We start from the raw sequence: 18343 nt of genomic DNA, 5'->3' as shown, positions 1-18343 counted from the left end.
GACGATTTTTATATCATAATTGATCGTTTGGACGAGACGAAGACAATCTGTATATAAACTTTTCTCATATGAGGCTGTCTTGGAGGTCTAATCGGCTGAACAGTACTCTACATACAAAATCTAATACTTCGAGCACAACTTCGTCCCTTGAGATAAGATCGGATGACGATGGCCCAAATTTCAAATATGTTCACATCGACAATACGGAACTTTTTATGTAGATCACTCCTTCACTTAAGGTCATCTTAATTAAGTTCTTGACCGTGCATAAATTTAGTGTGAACACTACCAGAAAAACATAAGGGAAAGATATGATTTGTGTTAGTAGTAACACTGGCGGTGCAGGTGTTCGCTGGACAAGAGCGACAAATACTATTCGCAGCCTCTTCATCGGCTCAGAACTGTCTTTTTCCTTTTGTTGCTGGGCTGGAAAAAGACACTTTTTCCAGCCCAGCAACAAAAGGAAATCAACAACCCAGCCCACTCGATTGTCAACCTAGCTGGGTCTTAGACACCGCAGCGACAACCGGATAAAAAGAAAGTAGATGCGTGCGTGCGGGAGCTAGCATGCTAGATGAAAAAAAAACTGTTAGGCTGGTCACAATGGGCAAGAACATAAGCTAGTAACTTACACACTTCCCTAGACTATGTTACTACCTCCATAGTGGGTAGGAACATCTATGTAGTGTCATGCAACGATGTATTTATTAGGTTATAGACTCATTGTTTCTTGGAGTGTGTGATGTTCCGGTAACTTAGCTAGTTACCACAAGCACCTCTCTCTTCATTAAATATGTGCCACATAAGCAAAGTTGTATTGGAGTGTGTGATGTTACTCCTAAGTTCCTCCCCATTGTGACCAGCCTTAGCAAGGCGGGTTGTACGCGAGAAAGCACACGGAAAACAAATATATGTGACAATAGGGTGTGTCTAGAACTTGGTCAACTAAGACTTAACATGGTCTCAGTCGAGTGATGTCAGCGTGTTTTTTTGCTACAAGTGGCATGGCTGGATGCTACATACGGCGGCGAAAAACGTTGCGTCGGTATTGCAAGCAACAACAATAAATGCTACAACCGTTCTAAGTGGAATGCTACGACCGTTCTAACTGGAATGCTACAATCGTCAACGAAAGATGTTACAATCGATGAGATGACATGCTACAACCGATAAGGGAGGACATTTTTTTAGAACGAAGGCTCAAGCAGAGCCCGGCTTTAAATTAACAACGCCATCAACCGGCCAAAAATTACAATCTCCCATACAACGAGAAAGAAAAACAAAGAAACTGAAAACAGCAGATACAAGGTGCTACAATAGCAGCCTACAAGCACCACAGCAGAAAGCACAAGAAGATACTACAGAAAAACCCTGCCCCTCACCCTGGATCCCTTCGACGCGAATGAAACACCGAAGCATGACAGAGAGAGAACTTCAAGAGGAAACCCCGCCTAGTGGAGATGAACACGCCCTCATCCACTACGAAAGGAGACCACCGTCATTAAACCTTCCTTCTCCAATTCCGAAGGGGGCCCCTGCCCCTCACCCTGGATCGAAGGGCGTCGGACCATCGGAAATTGGAGCAACTCACCCTAGAGCAAGGAACGATATATATTCTGGAGCACCTTGGGAGATTCTCAGCATGACCAACCCACTGTGCAAAGATCACCAGAAGAAGAGTCCAACCGCAGCTCACTGGATCATACATGAAGAAACGAAGCTGCTGAAGGACAAGGACGCCGATGGAACAAATAGCAGAGTTGATAAGCGACCGTAGCTACTGAAGGACGAGGACTCCGATGAGGAAGGACATGCTACAACCAGCAAGACGGATGTTCCAACCGGTAGGAAAAAAAGCTACAAACTTTGACATAAAATGCCGAGACCTGGCCATAAAGTCTTAATGGACTGAGACCTGGCCACACCCTAAAAAGAAAGTACATGCGTGCGTGCGGGAGCTAGCATGGTAGATGAAAAAGAAACTGTTAGCGGGGCGGGCTGTATGGAGAAAACACACGGAAAGCAAACATGTGACAATAGGGTGTGTTTAGAACTCGGTCGACTGAGACTTACAGTCGAGTGATGTCAGCTTGGTTTTTTGCTACAAGCGGCACGGCTGGATGCTACAAACGGCGGCGAAAAATGTTGAGTTGGTATTGCATGAAACAATAATAAATGCTACAACCATTCTAACTGGAATGCTGCAACCGTCAACGAAAGATGTTACAACTGATGAGATGACATGTTACAACCGATGAGACAGCACATGCTACAACAAGCAAGACGGATGTTGCAATCGGTACGAGAAAATGTTGCAAACGATGACATTAAATGCTGCATGATCGACTGAGACTTGGTTAAATCTCAGTGGACTGATTTTTAGCAGGCGCGGTGACAATAATAATAAAGCAAGCTTGATGTGAAATAACAATGTCACGTCTAGAGGATGCTTAGACAGGCACATTTATTTAATTGCATGCGTGCGTACGCATGGATGGGAAAGAAAACTGCTAGCTGGATGCATGCGTGCATGCATGAAGCTACCACAAGAGAAGAGAGTTGGACGTGGAGTAGTACAAATGAAGTATGGCCAGAAGAAGAAGCGCGCGTGATTTGTAGGCAGATGGAAACGAAACGGCCGGAGAGGGAGAGTGATGGACCGGGCGCTGATGATTCATAATCAGCAGGACCTCTTGTCTATGATGAGGTGGCCGGTCATGTGCCAGCCCTCCTTCTCGCCATGTTGGCCGCGCGCGTACGGGCACCGTGGCGGGATGTACGGGACTCTCTCCAGCATCTTCCACCTGGCGTTGGGGTCTTGCTGGCCGTCGGTGTGGGGCGACCACGTAGGCGTGGAGTACTCGTAGCGGCTGTGCGTGATCCGGTGGTACTTGTGGATGTCCTTGTTCTTGGCCATGTTCTCCCTGTCGAGGAGCTCCACGGAGAAGATGTCGCCGTAGGGCCTGACCGAGTGCATGAAGTGCGGCATGGAGATGGGGTCGACGGAGACGGCGGCGAGGTCGGCGGTGAAGACGATGCTCATCATGTCCGGGCTGAACACGGGGTGGTTCACGTGTCCTGCGATGGTGGGCGCGCTGTGGATCACCCGCACCGGCACCGGCACCGGCACCACGCCCATGTCCTTGGCGTTCACCAGGTAGACAGAGAAGTAGCCCGAGTCCAAGCCGTGGTCCGACACCGGCGCGCCGCCCGGCTTATCGCGGCTCGAGGAGAAGACGATCCAGTCGCAGCCTTCCCTGGGTGACCAGCTGCAGTGGGTGTCTGTCCATGGCCCATCGGTGAGCTGGTCCACGCCGGCGTGCTCCCCCTTCTCGGCGTCTATGATGAAGAGGTTCTTGTCCTCCCTCTTCCCTCCATGGACCCTGTCCCTGCTGGAGCGGAACACGAGCTTGGTCCCCTCCGGGTTGGTGGACGGGAAGGCGCAGTTGTACTTGTGGTCGGTGAGGGGGAACGACTCCTGCTCGTCGGGGTCCAGCTTGGTGGACACGTTGGGGATCCTGATGATCTGCACCGGCTTCTCGATGCTGAAAGCTGGGCCTTCGCAGACGTAGAGCGTGTCCAGCTCGTCCTTCTGGTTCCACGACGTGGAGAAGACGCTCTTGTTGGACTTGGCCTTGTAGACAACGCGCGGGGCGGCTTCGCTGTCGGCCTCCACCAGCCACACGGCCTGGAACTCGTTGTCCACGAAGGCCAGCTTCTTGCCGTTCTTGGAGATGGACGGGAACACGCCCGTCACCCTATACAGCCCGACCTCCGGTTCGTCCGACTGCACCTTGTCGAACCTCTTCTCGATGCTTTTCTGCTCACCCTATATATATACAGACCGTGTTCGGTTAGCTCATTTTGTTTACTTTTGAACTACTAGCTAGCTAGCTTCAGTAATGCATGCATGCACAGAATCCTAAAAAAAAAGTAATGCATGCACAGATAATTAATAATAGAGAATTAGGTCAATTGATTAGATAGATAGACGACATATATAGAGATCGATTGACACAATATAATCAAGCAAGCAATTAGGAGTGAAGTAAATACAATACTCCCTTTGTTTTTTTTTGTTCAGTTTGTATATAAGAATTGGTCAAAGTCAAACTTTGACAAAGTTTGACTAGTTTTATAGGAAAATATATCAACATTCACACGATGAAATCAATATTAATTAGATAGTGATACTATTCATCACCCAGGGTGTAGAATAAGCTATTCTTCATCCGAGGTAATCTTACGGTCACTTCATAATTAAATTACACTAGTCGTCAACCCGTGCTACTGCACGGGCTAGCAATTTTTAACATTGTATTGGCTACTACATCAAATTATAGTATTATTGATTAAGTTTTTGTATGTATTGTTTTGTCGAAAGCCTTGTATACATAGAAATACAAAATATTGAAATTTGAATGTTTGCTCGAATATTCCAAAATATCCCCTAAATTACTGGATGCATGTCTGTAAGACTTTAGAAGTTACTTTATACATTTTTTAAAATTAACTGATCCTTTTCAAATCCCAAATGAACAACTACGAAAAGTGGTGATGCTATTTTCTTTATGGGATGGCGGCTAGCTAGCCAGTGTCCTAGTCTATGATATATTGCTTTATCCAGTCAACGCCTATGTCCACTCTCCTTTTGCTATATATTAAAAGGATTAATTAAGTGCTTAAACATCATTGTTGTTTTATTCCTTAAATATAAAACATAAACGACATAAGTAAACTTCAGAAAAACATTGGTTTTTCCTTATGCGCTTGCATAGTTTAGGAAATTTCATTTAATAGATATAATATATAATTTGTTTATTATGACATTCATGACGTAGATTTTGAAAAAACATTGACACTATACCTTTTTTTCATTTTCAGCAAACTATGTGCTACCCAAACAAATTTGGAGTATATATGCGTGTGTGATTTGTCGACGGGGTTTTTTCCCTATGGTTGTGTGCATGGCGATTTTCATTTAATAACCATGTATGCATTGGGTACGTTTCTGAAAAGAAAAACATTAGTTTGTTAGGTGATTTTAGTTTGGATATTTCCTTCTTCTCCTTTTACAGCCTGGATGTTTCTTTACTTTCATTCAAAAAGAAAAAACTGGACGTGTCTTCCACTGTAACATGTTAGGACTCTTGGGACTTGTGCGTGAGGTAGGTAATCCTGGAAGTTGTAACTTGTTAGGACTCTTTGGCCTGGTACGTGAGCTGGTTTCTTAATCTGGACGTTGTATTTCTGGAAAAAAAATCATGGACATTGTAACATGTATGTACTCTTGGGATTTCCTATCGTTTTCAATCCTAGACGCATAATTACAATCTAATGGTCATTTTACAGTAGTTTTGGAGGATTAACGTAGAGGCTCGTATGGTGCTTCTAATTAGTAAATATAAGATTTGGAATTTAAATAGTTACATTCCTATTGATTCAATACATAAATTTTTACATAAGAAAATAAAAATATAGATCATAAGACAAGAAAATTTGTAGTTTGTGTATACTTTACACAATGTTTTTACGTTTTAATTTTACGCAACATAAAGTATTTTTTACGTCGATTATATATTTTCTTACGGTCGGTCTTTTTTTACGTGGAAATAAGACAAAATAGATGAAATGTAAAATAACGGTGCATTGATGATAAAATAAAGGAGGGTGAAGAATAACTATTCCTCACCCAGGGTGACGAATAGTCATGCATGATTAAATTAATTTTCATAAAATATAATTTTAGTATTGTAGGTGTTGATTTTTTTCTATATGACTAAATCTTATATGCAAAAGAAACAGAGGAAGTACTACTCCCTTCATTTCTTTTTTGTCTGCATATAAGATTTGGTCAAAGTCAAGTTTGACTAACTTTATAAAGAAAAATATCAACATCTACAATACAAAAATTATACGTTATTAAAATTAATTTCATCATGCATCTAAACCTATTAATTTCATAGTGTGAATGTTGATATCTTTTCTTACAAAGCTAGTCAAACTTTAGAAAGTTTGACTTTTACCAAATCTTATATGCAAACTAAAAAAAACGGAGGGAGTACTAAAAAATGAGTATATATAGGACGTACGTGCGGAGTGAGCTTGTCAGTTCTGCAGCGGTGGTAGCCGATGCGGCTGCCGCCGTCGAGCACGAAGGGGTTGTAGTGGTCTCCCAACGGCCTCATCCTCTGGGTGATCTGCACAGAGCACCAAGGGGTGGCCGTGTTGAAGATCTCCACGTGCCGGTACTGATCCATCACGCGCTCCACCTCCATTTCGACCTGCTTGGATTTCTGTCGGACGGTCGCCACGGCCACTCTGGTCTCGCTGATGGCCGCCGGAGTCATGGCGTCGATGCCCACCGGGGTGACCCGCTCTTCCCTGTGAGCCGCGAGGTCGTATCGGAACACGGCCCAGTCTGCGGTGTTGGTGGGCGGCGTCTTGTCGAACCCTCGGTGGAAGAAGATGACGTTGTCGCTGCCCCAGGTCGGCCAGCCGGCGTCCTTGATCACACGCCTGCGGCCATCGCCCCCCAGCCCTCGCCAGTGCACCTCCATGATCACGATGTCGGTCTTGAGGTTCTCGATCTCGCCGTTCCACTCGCTCTTCTGGAAGTTGGCCACCGCCACCATCTTCCCGGACGGCGACACGGCCGGGCTGAGATCGTACTGGCCCTGTGGGGTGAGGCGCTCGGTCTTGCCGTCGGCAAGGTCGGTCCTGTAGACCACGGTCCACGGGGTGCGCCGGGCTTTCACCTCCTCCTTCGTGGACACGTAGATGAGTGAGTGGCCCACGGTGACGCCATCCACCATGTAGCCGCCGGCGATGCAGCCGCTGTCCTCCATGCGCACGCCTAAATCGTCCAAGCCATAGATGTCGCCCAGCAGGCTCAGCACCTTCACCTCGCCGCCGGCGCCGGTGGAGCGGCGCAGGGCTAGGTGCAGCGTCTCAAGGCCGCGGTCCCTCTCGGAGACGAAAACCATGCCGGTGACGTGGCCCGTGTCCACGTCCTCCAGGGTGGCGCCGCAGTCGGAGGCCAGCTCGGGGTTGGTCTTGCCCAGGAAACCCAGGATCTCCTTGAGCGCCGCCGGCGGGACGGCCCGGCCGTTCTGGTTGTACGACACGTCGTCGGTGAGGAGAAGCTCGTCCTCGGCAGATGACGGCGGCGGATCAGCCGGGCAGGAGAAGATGTCCAGGGGCACAGGTGGCCTGTAGGTCCCGAAGAAGAAGATGCTGCCGCGGCTCTCCCCCATTGCTATATTATATGGAGTAGTATGTAGTGAAAGAAACAAAGAAGAAAGTGCTCGATCGCTACTTGTGATTGTGTGGTTGGATGATATAGTCCCTCCTCTCGGATGGCTGATTATTTATAGTTGGATCCAGTGATCGTTTCAAGACTAGCTACTCCAGTTTGCTTTCATTGGAGCATCCTCGACGTTAAAAATCGGTCCAGTCGCGTCCTCAGTAATCCGTTTTTCGTCGGCTCGGGTCGAAACGGGTGCTGGCGAACCCGAGCCGAACCTGGCGCGCTGGGGGGCGCCGGCACAAGCGAAAAGGGGCGTGGGGCCGCTCTGTCGGCGAGTCGAGAGCCTCTTCCCGCCGTTTCTTCCCGCTTTTTCCCCACTTCCCTCCCATTCTCTCCATTTCATCCGCCAATCTCCTTCTCGCTCGCCTCCCAGCCGGTCGCCATGCCGTCGAAAAAGTACGTGATCCCCCGCACCGCGACCACCGCGACCGCCTCCATCGCCCAGCCGAAGCAGAGGAAGCCGAGGGTGCCGCCGTCCAAGCCACCGGGCATGACAAACGCCGAGTGGAGGGCGAAAGTTCAGCGACGGGAGGCTGTCATCGCCGATCCGCGGAACATGGCAATCGCCAAGAAGGCCCGTGACAACGCGGCGCGTGCGGCTGCGGCTGCGGTGGACCGCCGTGAAGGAAATATGCCCTAGAGGCAATAATAAAGTTATTATTTATTTCCTTATATCATGATAAAGGTTTATTATTCATGCTAGAATTGTATTAACCGGAAACATAATACATGTGTGAATACATAGACAAACAGAGTGTCACTAGTATGCCTCTACTTGACTAGTTCGTTAATCAATGATGGTTATGTTTCCTAACCATGGACAAAGAGTTGTCATTTGATTAACGGGATCACATCATTAGTTGAATGATCTGATTGACATGACCCATTCCATTAGCTTAGCACCCGATCGTTTAGTATGTTGCTATTGCTTTCTTCATGACTTATACATGTTCCTATGACTATGAGATTATGTAACTCCCCTGTGCCGGAGGAACACTTTGTGTGCTACCAAACGTCACAACGTAACTGGGTGATTATAAAGGTGCTCTACAGGTGTCTCCAAAGGTATATGTTGGGTTGACGTATTTCGAGATTAGGATTTGTCACTCCGATCGTTGGAGAGGTATCTCTGGGCCCTCTCGGTAATGCACATCACTTAAGCCTTGCAAGCATTGCAACTAATGAGTTAGTTGCGGGATGATGTATTACGGAACGAGTAAAGAGACTTGCCGGTAACGAGATTGAACTAGGTATTGGATACCGACGATCGAATCTCGGGCAAGTAACATACCGATGACAAAGGGAACAACGTATGTTGTTATGCGGTCTGACGATAAAGATCTTCGTAGAATATGTAGGAGCCAATATGGGCATCCAGGTCCCACTATTGGTTATTGACCGGAGACGTGTCTCGGTCATGTCTACATTGTTCTCGAACCCGTAGGGTCCGCACGCTTAAGGTTTCGATGACATTTATATTATGAGTTTATACGTTTTGATGTACCGAAGGTTGTTCGGAGTCCCGGATATGATCACGGACATGACGAGGAGTCTCGAAATGGTCGAGACATAAAGATTGATATATTGGAAGCCTATGTTTGGATATCGGAAGTGTTCCGGGTGAAATCGGGATTTTACTGGAGTACCGGGAGGTTACCGGAACCCCCCGGGAGATATATGGGCCTTAGTGGGCCTTAGTGGAAAAAAGAATAGGCGGCCAGAGTTGGGCCGCGCGCCCCTCCCCTCCCTTGGTCCGAATAGGACAAGGAGAGGGGGCCGGCCCCCCTTCCTCTTTTCCCCCCTCCGCGAATCCTATTCCAACTAGGATTGGGGGGGAATCCTACTCCCGGAGGGAGTAGGACTCCTCCTGGCGCGCCTCTCCTAGGCCGGCCGCACCCCCCCCTTGAGCCTTTATATACGGAGGCAGGGGCACCCCAGAGGAACACAAGTTGATCCACGTGATCATATTCTTAGCCGTGTGCGGCGCCCCCTGTCACCATAGTCCTCGATAATATTGTAGCGGTGCTTAGGCGAAGCCCTGCGACAGTAGTACATCAAGATCGTCACCACGCCGTCGTGCTGATGGAACTCTTCCCCAACACTTTGCTGGATCGGAGTCCGGAGATCATCATCGAGCTGAACGTGTGCTAGAACTCGGAGGTGCCGTAGTTTCGGAGCTTGATCGGTCGGGCCGTGGACAGAGCCGGCCCTGGGGCATGGGCAGAGGGGCGACGGCCTAGGGCCCAGGCCAGAGGGGGTCCCATGATGTAGTACACATATAGTATAGCCCAGCAAAAATACAGACAAGAGAAAAATTATGAGAGGAAGAAAACAAGATGGGCTCGGCCCATTGGATCGCCTGATAATGCATAGCGAAGCGTCGCGCACGCAAGTCACAGCCGCTCGATGCACGCGTACGTGTGAAACAAATCAATCGGAATGTCTGGCTTTTCCTTTCTTCTTAAAAATAAAAAATCTGACTTTTTCCATTCGTCACTCGTCGGTTCTTCTTCGTCGTCTCATCAGCCCGTCGCTCCGTCGTTCCTCGCTCGGTGCCTCAGCCGCTCGTTGCCGCCGCGGCACGCAGCAATCCGACAACTCGGCTTTCCAGCAATACGGCAATACATATGTATGTGAACGCAGGTCTGTACCCAATATTCATGTTCGGATGTTCCTGATCTATTCATCCATCCCCAATTTCAGTAGTTTCTTTAGTACGTATATTAAACTATTCATCCACGATTCATCCCATGGAGTATCTAATTTTTTATGTATAATTTTCTAATTCAATCTTTCATAGTATGTATTCAACAATCCTAATTTTTTGTCATTCTGTGTACATGTCTAAGGTTCTGATCATCCGATCTATAAATTTCTAATTCGTTGTCTACTCTTTGCTTCGTAATATTAGGACATTAGCATGCCATGTTGCGTAAGAAGCATTTGTCGGGTGCTGAAAAAAGAAAAAGAAAGAAAGAAATACATCTGAAAATTCAACCACTTAAGGGTTCTTTGACAAAGTATTTTACATCTTCAAGTATTGTTGATGTCAGTGAAGAACATAGGCAAGGAACTAATCCCGAGCATGAAAATTCAGATGTTAAGGTCAATGAAGATTGTGAAAATATACAGAGGAGCAAATAAATTTGTTTCCTATTTGAGGTAATCATGTCATGTTTGTTTTATTTTGCATTGTCCAATAACTATTGTAGTCAAATTTCAAACTAAAGATGTGTGGTTGAAAATTTAGTTTTAGTATTATGCAAACGAAGTTATATATATATGTATCACGCAAAAACACACACACACACAGTCTTAGGACATAAAGGGCCCATGTCGTCGAGTTCGCCTAGGGCCTCCCGGAACACAGGGCCGGCCCTGGCCGTGGAGACGTACGACTACATCAACCAAACGCTTCCGTTGTCGATCTACAAGGGTACGTAGATCACACTCTCCCCTCTCGTTGCTATGTATCACCATGATCTTGCGTGTGCGTAGGAAATTTTTTAAAATTACTACGTTCACCAACAGTGGCATCCGAGCCTAGGTTTTATGTGTTGATGTTATATGCACGAGTAGAACACAAGTGAGTTGTGGGCGATATAAGTCATACTGCTTACCAGCATGTCATACTTTGGTTCGGCGGTATTGTTGGATGAAGCGGCCCGGACCGACATTACGCGTACGCTTACGCGAGACCGGTTCTCCCGACGTGCTTTGCACATAGGTGGTTTGCGGGTGACAGTTTCTCCAACTTTAGTTGAACCGAGTGTGACTACGCCCGGTCCTTGCGAAGGTTAAAATAGCACCAACTTGACAAACTATCATTGTGGCTTTGCTGCGTAGGTAAGATTGGTTCTTGCTTAAGCCCGTAGCAGCCACGTAAAACTTGCAACAACAAAGTAGAGGACGTCTAACTTGTTTTTGCAAGGCATGTTGTGATGTGATATGGTCAAGACATGATGCTAAATTTTATTGTATGAGATGATCATGTTTTGTAACCGAGTTATCGGCAACTGGCAGGAGCCATATGGTTGTCGCTTTATTGTATGCAATGCAATCGCGCTGTAATGCTTTACTTTATCACTAAGCGGTAGCGATAGTCGTGGAAGCATAAGATTGGCGAGACGACAACGATGCTACGATGGAGATCAAGGTGTCACGCCGGTGACGATGGTGATCATGACGGTGCTTCGGAGATGGAGATCACAAGCACAAAATGATGATGGCCATATCATATCACTATATTGATTGCATGTGATGTTTATCTTTTATGCATCTTATCTTGCTTTGATTGACGGTAGCATTATTAGATGATCTCTCACTAAATTATCAAGATAAAAGTGTTCTCTCTGAGTATGCACCGTTGCCAAAGTTCGTCGTGCCGAGACACCACGTGATGATCGGGTGTGATAAGCTCTACGTCCATCTACAACGGGTGCAAGCCAGTTTTGCACACGCAGAATATTCAGGTTAAACTTGACGAGCGTAGCATATGCAGATATGGCCTCGGAACACTGAGATCGAAAGATCGAGCGTGAGTCATATAGTACATATGATCAACATAGTGATGTTCACCATTGAAAACTACTCCATTTCACGTGATGATCGGTTATGGTTTAGTTGATTTGGATCACGCGATCACTTAGAAGATTAGAGGGATGTCTATCTAAGTGGGAGTTCTTAAGTAGTATGATTAATTGAACTTAAATTTATCATGAACTTAGTACCTAATAGTATCTTGCTTATGTATGTTTGATTGTAGATAGATGGCCCGTGCTGTTGTTCCGTTGAATTTTAATGCGTTCCTTGAGAAAGCAAAGTTGAAAGATGATGGTAGCGATTACACGGACTGGGTCCGTAACTTGAGGATTATCCTCATTGCCGCACAGAAAAATTACGTCCTGGAAGCACCGCTGGGTGCCAAGCCTGCTACTGGAGCAACACCAGATGTTACGAACGTCTGGCAGAGCAAAGTTGATGACTACTCGATAGTTCAGTGTGCCATGCTTTACGGCTTAGAATCGGGACTTCAATGAAGTTTTGAACGTCATGGAGCATATGAGATGTTCCAGGAGTTGAAGTTAATATTTCAAGCAAATGCCCGGATTGAGAGATATGAAGTCTCCAGTAAGTTCTATAGCTGCAAGATGGAGGAGAACAGTTCTGTCAGTGAGCATATACTCAAAATGTCTGGGGGTATAATAATCACTTGATTCAGATGGGAGTTAATCTTCCAGATGATTGCGTCATTGACAGAATTCTCCAATCACTGCCACCAAGCTACAAGAGCTTCGTGATGAACTATAATATGCAAGGGATGAATAAGACTATTCCCGAGCTCTTCGCAATGCTGAAAGCTGCGGAGGTAGAAATCAAAAAGGAGCATCAAGTGTTGATGGTCAACAAGACCACTAGTTTCAAGAAAAAGGGCAAAGGGAAGAAGAAGGGGAACTTCAAGAAGAACAGCAAGCAAGTTGCTGCTCAAGAGAAGAAACCCAAGTCTGGACCTAAGCCTGAAACTGAGTGCTTCTACTGCAAGCAGACTGGTCACTGGAAGCGGAACTGCCCCAAGTATTTGGCGGATAAGAAGGATGGCAAGGTGAACAAAGGTATATGTGATATACATGTTATTGATGTGTACTTTACTAGAGCTTGCAGTAGCACCTGGGTATTTGATACTGGTTCTGTTGCTAATATTTGCAACTCGAAACAGGGACTGCGGATTAAGCGAACACTGGCAAAGGACGAGGTGACGATGCGCGTGGGAAATGGTTCCAAAGTCGATGTGATCGCGGTCGGCACGCTACCTCTACATCTACCTTCGGGATTAGTATTAGACCTAAATAATTGTTATTTGGTGCCAGCGTTGAGCATGAACATTATATCTGGATCTTGTTTAATGCGAGACGGTTATTCATTTAAATCAGAGAATAATGGTTGTTCTATTTATATGAGTAATATCTTTTATGATCATGCACCTTTGAAGAGTGGTCTATTTTTGATGAATCTCGATATTAGTAACACACATATTCATAATGTTGAGGCCAAAAGATGCAGAGTTGATAATGATAGTGCAACTTATTTGTGGCACTGCCGTTTAGGTCATATCGATATAAAGCGCATGAAGAAACTCCATACTGATGGGCTTTTGGAACCACTTGATTATGAATCACTTGGTACTTGCGAACCGTGCCTCATGGGCAAGATGACTAAAACACCGTTCTCCGGTACTATGGAGAGAGCAACAGATTTGTTGGAAATCATACATATAGATGTATGTAGTCCGATGAATATTGAGGCTCATGGCGGATATCGTTATTTTCTCACCTTCACAGATGACTTAAGCAGATATGGGTATATCTACTTAATGAAACATAAGTCTGAAACATTTGAAAAGTTCAAAGAATTTCAGAGTGAAGTTGAAAATCATCGTAACAAGAAAATAAAGTTTCTACGATCTGATCGTGGAGGAGAATATTTGAGTTATGAGTTTGGTGTATATTTGAAGCAATGCAGAATAGTTTCGCAACTCACGCCACCCGGAACACCACAGCGTAATGGAGTGTCCGAACGTCGTAATCGTACTTTACTAGATATGGTGCGATCTATGATGTCTCTTACTGATTTACTGCTATCGTTTTGGGGTTATGCTTTAGAGACGGCCGCATTCATGTTAAATAGGGCACCATCAAAATCCGTTGAGACGACGCCTTATGAACTATGGTTTGGCAAGAAACCAAAGTTGTCGTTTTTTAAAGTTTGGGGCTGCGATGCTTATGTGAAAAAGCTTCAACCTGATAAGCTCGAACCCAAATCAGAGAAATGTGTCTTCATAGGATACTCAAAGGTGACTGTTGGGTACACCTTCTATCACAGATCCGAAGGCAAGACATTCGTTGCTAAGAATGGATCCTTTCTAGAGAAGGAGTTTCTCTCGAAAGAAGTGAGTGGGAGGAAAGTAGAACTTGACAAGGTAACTGTACCTGCTCCCTTATTGGAAAGTAGTACATCACAGAAAACTGTTTCTGCGACACCTACACCAATTAGTGAGGAAGCTAATGATAATGATCATGAAACTTTAGGACAAGATACTACTGAACCTCGTAGATCAACCAGAGTAAGATCCGCGCCAGAGTGGTACGGTAATCCTGTTCTGGAAATCATGCTACTAGATCATGATGAACCTACGAACTATGAAGAAGCGATGGTGAGCCCAGATTCCGTAAAATGGCTTGAAGCCATGAAATCTGAGATGGGATCCATGTATAAGAACAAAGTATGGATTTTGGTTGACTTGCCCGATGATCGGCAAGCAGTTGAGAATAAATGGATCTTCAAGAAGAAGACTAACGCTGACGGTAATATTACTGTCTACAAAGCTCGACTTGTCGCAAAAGGTTTTCGACAAGTTCAAGGGGTTGACTAGGATGAGACCTTCTCACCCGTAGCGATGCTTAAGTCTGTCCGAATCATGTTAGCAATTGCCGCATTTTATGATTATGAAATTTGGCAGATGGATGTCAAAACTGCATTCCTGAATGGATTTCTGGAAGAAGAGTTGTATATGATGCAACCGGAAGGTTTTGTCGATCCAAAGGGAGCTAACAAAGTGTGCAAGCTCCAGCGATCCATTTATGGACTGGTGCAAGCCTCTCGGAGTTGGAATAAATGCTTTGATAGTGTGATCAAAGCATTTGGTTTTATACAGACTTTCGGAGAAGCTTGTATTTACAAGAAAGTGAGTGGGAGCTCTGTAGCATTTCTGATATTATATGTGGATGACATATTACTGATTGGAAATGATATAGAATTTCTTGATAGCATAAAGGGATACTTGAATAAGAGTTTTTCAATGAAAGACCTCGGTGAAGCTGCTTACATATTAGGCATAAAGATCTATAGAGATAGATCAAGATGCTTAATTGGACTTTCACAAAGCACATACCTTGACAAGATTTTGAAGAAGTTCAAAATGGATCAAGCAAAGAAAGAGTTCTTGCCTGTGTTACAAGGTGTGAAGTTGAGTCAGACTCAATGCCCGACCACTGCAGAAGATAGAGAGAAAATGAAAGATGTTCCCTATGCTTCAGCCATAGGCTCTATCATATATGCAATGCTGTGTACCAGACCTGATGTGTGCCTTGCTATAAGTCTAGCAGGGAGGTACCAAAGTAATCCAGGAGTGGATCACTGGACAGCGGTCAAGAACATCCTGAAATACCTGAAAAGGACTAAGGATATGTTTCTCGTATATGGAGGTGACAAAGAGCTCATCGTAAACGGTTACGTTGATGCAAGCTTTGACACTGATCCGGACGATTCTAAATCGCAAACCGGATACGTGTTTACATTAAACGGTGGAGCTGTCAGTTGGTGCAGTTCTAAAGAAAGCGTCGTGGCGGGATCTACATGTGAAGCGGAGTACATAGCTGCTTCGGAAGCAGCAAACGAAGGAGTCTGGATGAAGGAGTTCATATCCGATCTAGGTGTCATACCTAGTGCATCGGGTCCAATGAAAATCTTTTGTGACAATACTGGTGCAATTGCCTTGGCAAAAGAATCCAGATTTCACAAGAGAACCAAACACATCAAGAGACGCTTCAATTCCATCCGGGATCTAGTCCAGGTGGGAGACATAGAGATTTGCAAGATACATACGGAGCTGAATGTAGCAGACCCGTTGACTAAGCCTCTTCCACGAGCAAAACATGATCAGCACCAAAGCTCCATGGGTGTTAGAATCATTACTGTGTAATCTAGATTATTGACTAGTGCAAGTGGGAGACTGAAGGAAATATGCCCTAGAGGCAATAATAAAGTTATTATTTATTTCCTTATATCATGATAAAGGTTTATTATTCATGCTAGAATTGTATTAACCGGAAACATAATACATGTGTGAATACATAGACAAACAGAGTGTCACTAGTATGCATCTACTTGACTAGCTCGTTAATCAATGATGGTTATGTTTCCTAACCATGGACAAAGAGTTGTCATTTGATTAACGGGATCACATCATTAGTTGAATGATCTGATTGACATGACCCATTCCATTAGCTTAGCACCCGATCGTTTAGTATGTTGCTATTGCTTTCTTCATGACTTATACATGTTCCTATGACTATGAGATTATGTAACTCCCGTGTGCCGGAGGAACACTTTGTGTGCTACCAAACGTCACAACGTAACTGGGTGATTATAAAGGTGCTCTACAGGTGTCTCCAAAGGTACATGTTGGGTTGACGTATTTTGAGATTAGAATTTGTCACTCCGATCGTCGGAGAGGTATCTCTGGGCCCTCTCGGTAATGCACATCACTTAAGCCTTGCAAGCCTTGCAACTAATGAGTTAGTTGCGGGATGATGTATTACGGAACGAGTAAAGAGACTTGCCGGTAACGAGATTGAACTAGGTATTGGATACCGACGATCGAATCTCGGGCAAGTAACATACCGATGACAAAGGGAACAACGTATGTTGTTATGCGGTCTGACCGATAAAGATCTTCGTAGAATATGTAGGAGCCAATATGGGCATCCAGGTCCCGCTATTGCTTATTGACCGGAGACGTGTCTCGGTCATGTCTACATTGTTCTCGAACCCGTAGGGTCCGCACGCTTAAGGTTTCGATGACAGTTATATTATGAGTTTATACGTTTTGATGTAACGAAGGTTGTTCGGAGTCCCGGATGTGATCACGGACATGACGAGGAGTCTCGAAATGGCCGAGACATAAAGATTGATATATTGGAAGCCTATGTTTGGATATCGGAAGTATTCCGGGTGAAATCGGGATTTTACGGGAGTACTAGGAGGTTACCGGAACCCCCGGGAGATATATGGGCCTTAGTGGGCCTTAGTGGAAAAGAGAAGAGGCAGCCAGAGATGGGCCGCGCGCCCCTCCCCTCCCTTGGTCCGAATAGGACAAGGAGAGGGGGCCGGGCCCCCTTCCTCTTTTCCCCCCTCCGCGAATCCTATTCCAACTAGGATTGGGGGAGGGAATCCTACTCCCGGAGGGAGTAGGACTCCTCCTGGCGCGCCTCTCCTAGGCCGGCCGCACCCCCCCTTGAGCCTTTATATACGGAGGCAGGGGCACCCCAGAGGAACACAAGTTGATCCACGTGATCATATTCTTAGCCGTGTGCGGCGCCCCCTGCCACCATAGTCCTCGATAATATTGTAGCGGTGCTTAGGCGAAGCCCTGCGACAGTAGTACATCAAGATCGTCATCACGCCGTCATGCTGACGGAACTCTTCACCGACACTTTGCTGGATCGGAGTCCGGGGATCGTCATCGAGCTGAACGTGTGCTAGAACTCGGAGGTGCCATAGTTTCGGTGCTTGATCGGTCGGGCCGTGGAGACGTACGACTACATCAACCAAACGCTTCCATTGTCGATCTACAAGGGTACGTAGATCACAATCTCCCCTCTCGTTGCTATGCATCACCATGATCTTGCGTGTGCGTAGGAAATTTTTTGAAATTACTACGTTCACCAACACGCCGAGGCCGAGGCAACTCGCGTGGGGATGATGAATCCATCCGGCGGCCAAGCCCAGTACGCGTCCTGGAGCCAGCAAAGCGTCGGCTCTCCGTCCGGCTTCTCGTCTCGTCGCAGCCATGGGGATGCACGCCGTCACCGGGCTACGCCGACGGGGACGCGCACGGTGGGTTCAACCCCAACGTCACCTTCCCCCATGGATACCCGGCCCAGCACACGCCCTCGCCCACGTTCGCCGGCATGCAGTACCCTCCATACAACTACTCGCCGCCGGCTTACGTGTGCTCCCCGACGCCCCCACTCTGCCGTGGCGCGCTGCCCTTCTCACAAGCTTCTACGTCGCACCTCGGCGACACCGACGAGACTGACGCCGACATGGACGACATCATCGCGGCAGGCTCGGCCGCAGCCGCCGCGTCCCCCGGGTTTGCTACCCCGGACGACACGGTGGATCTCAGCAGCGGCATGGACGGCGAGGAGGAGCCGGAGGAGCAGGAGGAGAGGAGGAGGACGAGGAGGAGGAGGA

The 18343-nt window shown here is 46.3% G+C and overlaps 1 protein-coding gene across 1 annotated transcript; it reads right to left on the bottom strand.

Annotated features, from left to right (window-relative positions):
- Positions 1 to 2420: 2420 nt before the first annotated feature.
- Positions 2421 to 7378, bottom strand: LOC147977444 (uncharacterized). Its single transcript, XM_087519328.1, has 2 exons — positions 6093 to 7378; positions 2421 to 3829 (listed from the first exon to the last, which is right to left on the bottom strand). Exons 1-2 carry the CDS (start codon positions 7254 to 7256, stop codon positions 2681 to 2683), a joined length of 2313 nt encoding a protein of 770 aa, XP_087375454.1. The 5' UTR covers positions 7257 to 7378; the 3' UTR covers positions 2421 to 2680.
- Positions 7379 to 18343: the final 10965 nt, after the last annotated feature.

Source organism: Triticum urartu, chromosome 4A (assembly GCF_056163025.1).
Source record: "Triticum urartu cultivar PI428250 chromosome 4A, HENAU_Tu73, whole genome shotgun sequence".
NCBI lineage: Eukaryota > Viridiplantae > Streptophyta > Magnoliopsida > Poales > Poaceae > Triticum > Triticum urartu.
This window is presented reverse-complemented; position numbering and strand designations above follow the sequence as displayed.

Excerpts from the sequence above, each read along its gene's own strand:
- LOC147977444 (XM_087519328.1), bottom strand. The coding sequence starts at position 7,256 with ATGGGGGAGAGCCGCGGCAGCATCTTCTTCTTCGGGACCTACAGGCCA. Across the intron at positions 3,830-6,092 it reads CTGACAAGCTCACTCCGCAC|GGTGAGCAGAAAAGCATCGA; the intron begins GTACGTCCTATA and ends GTATATATATAG.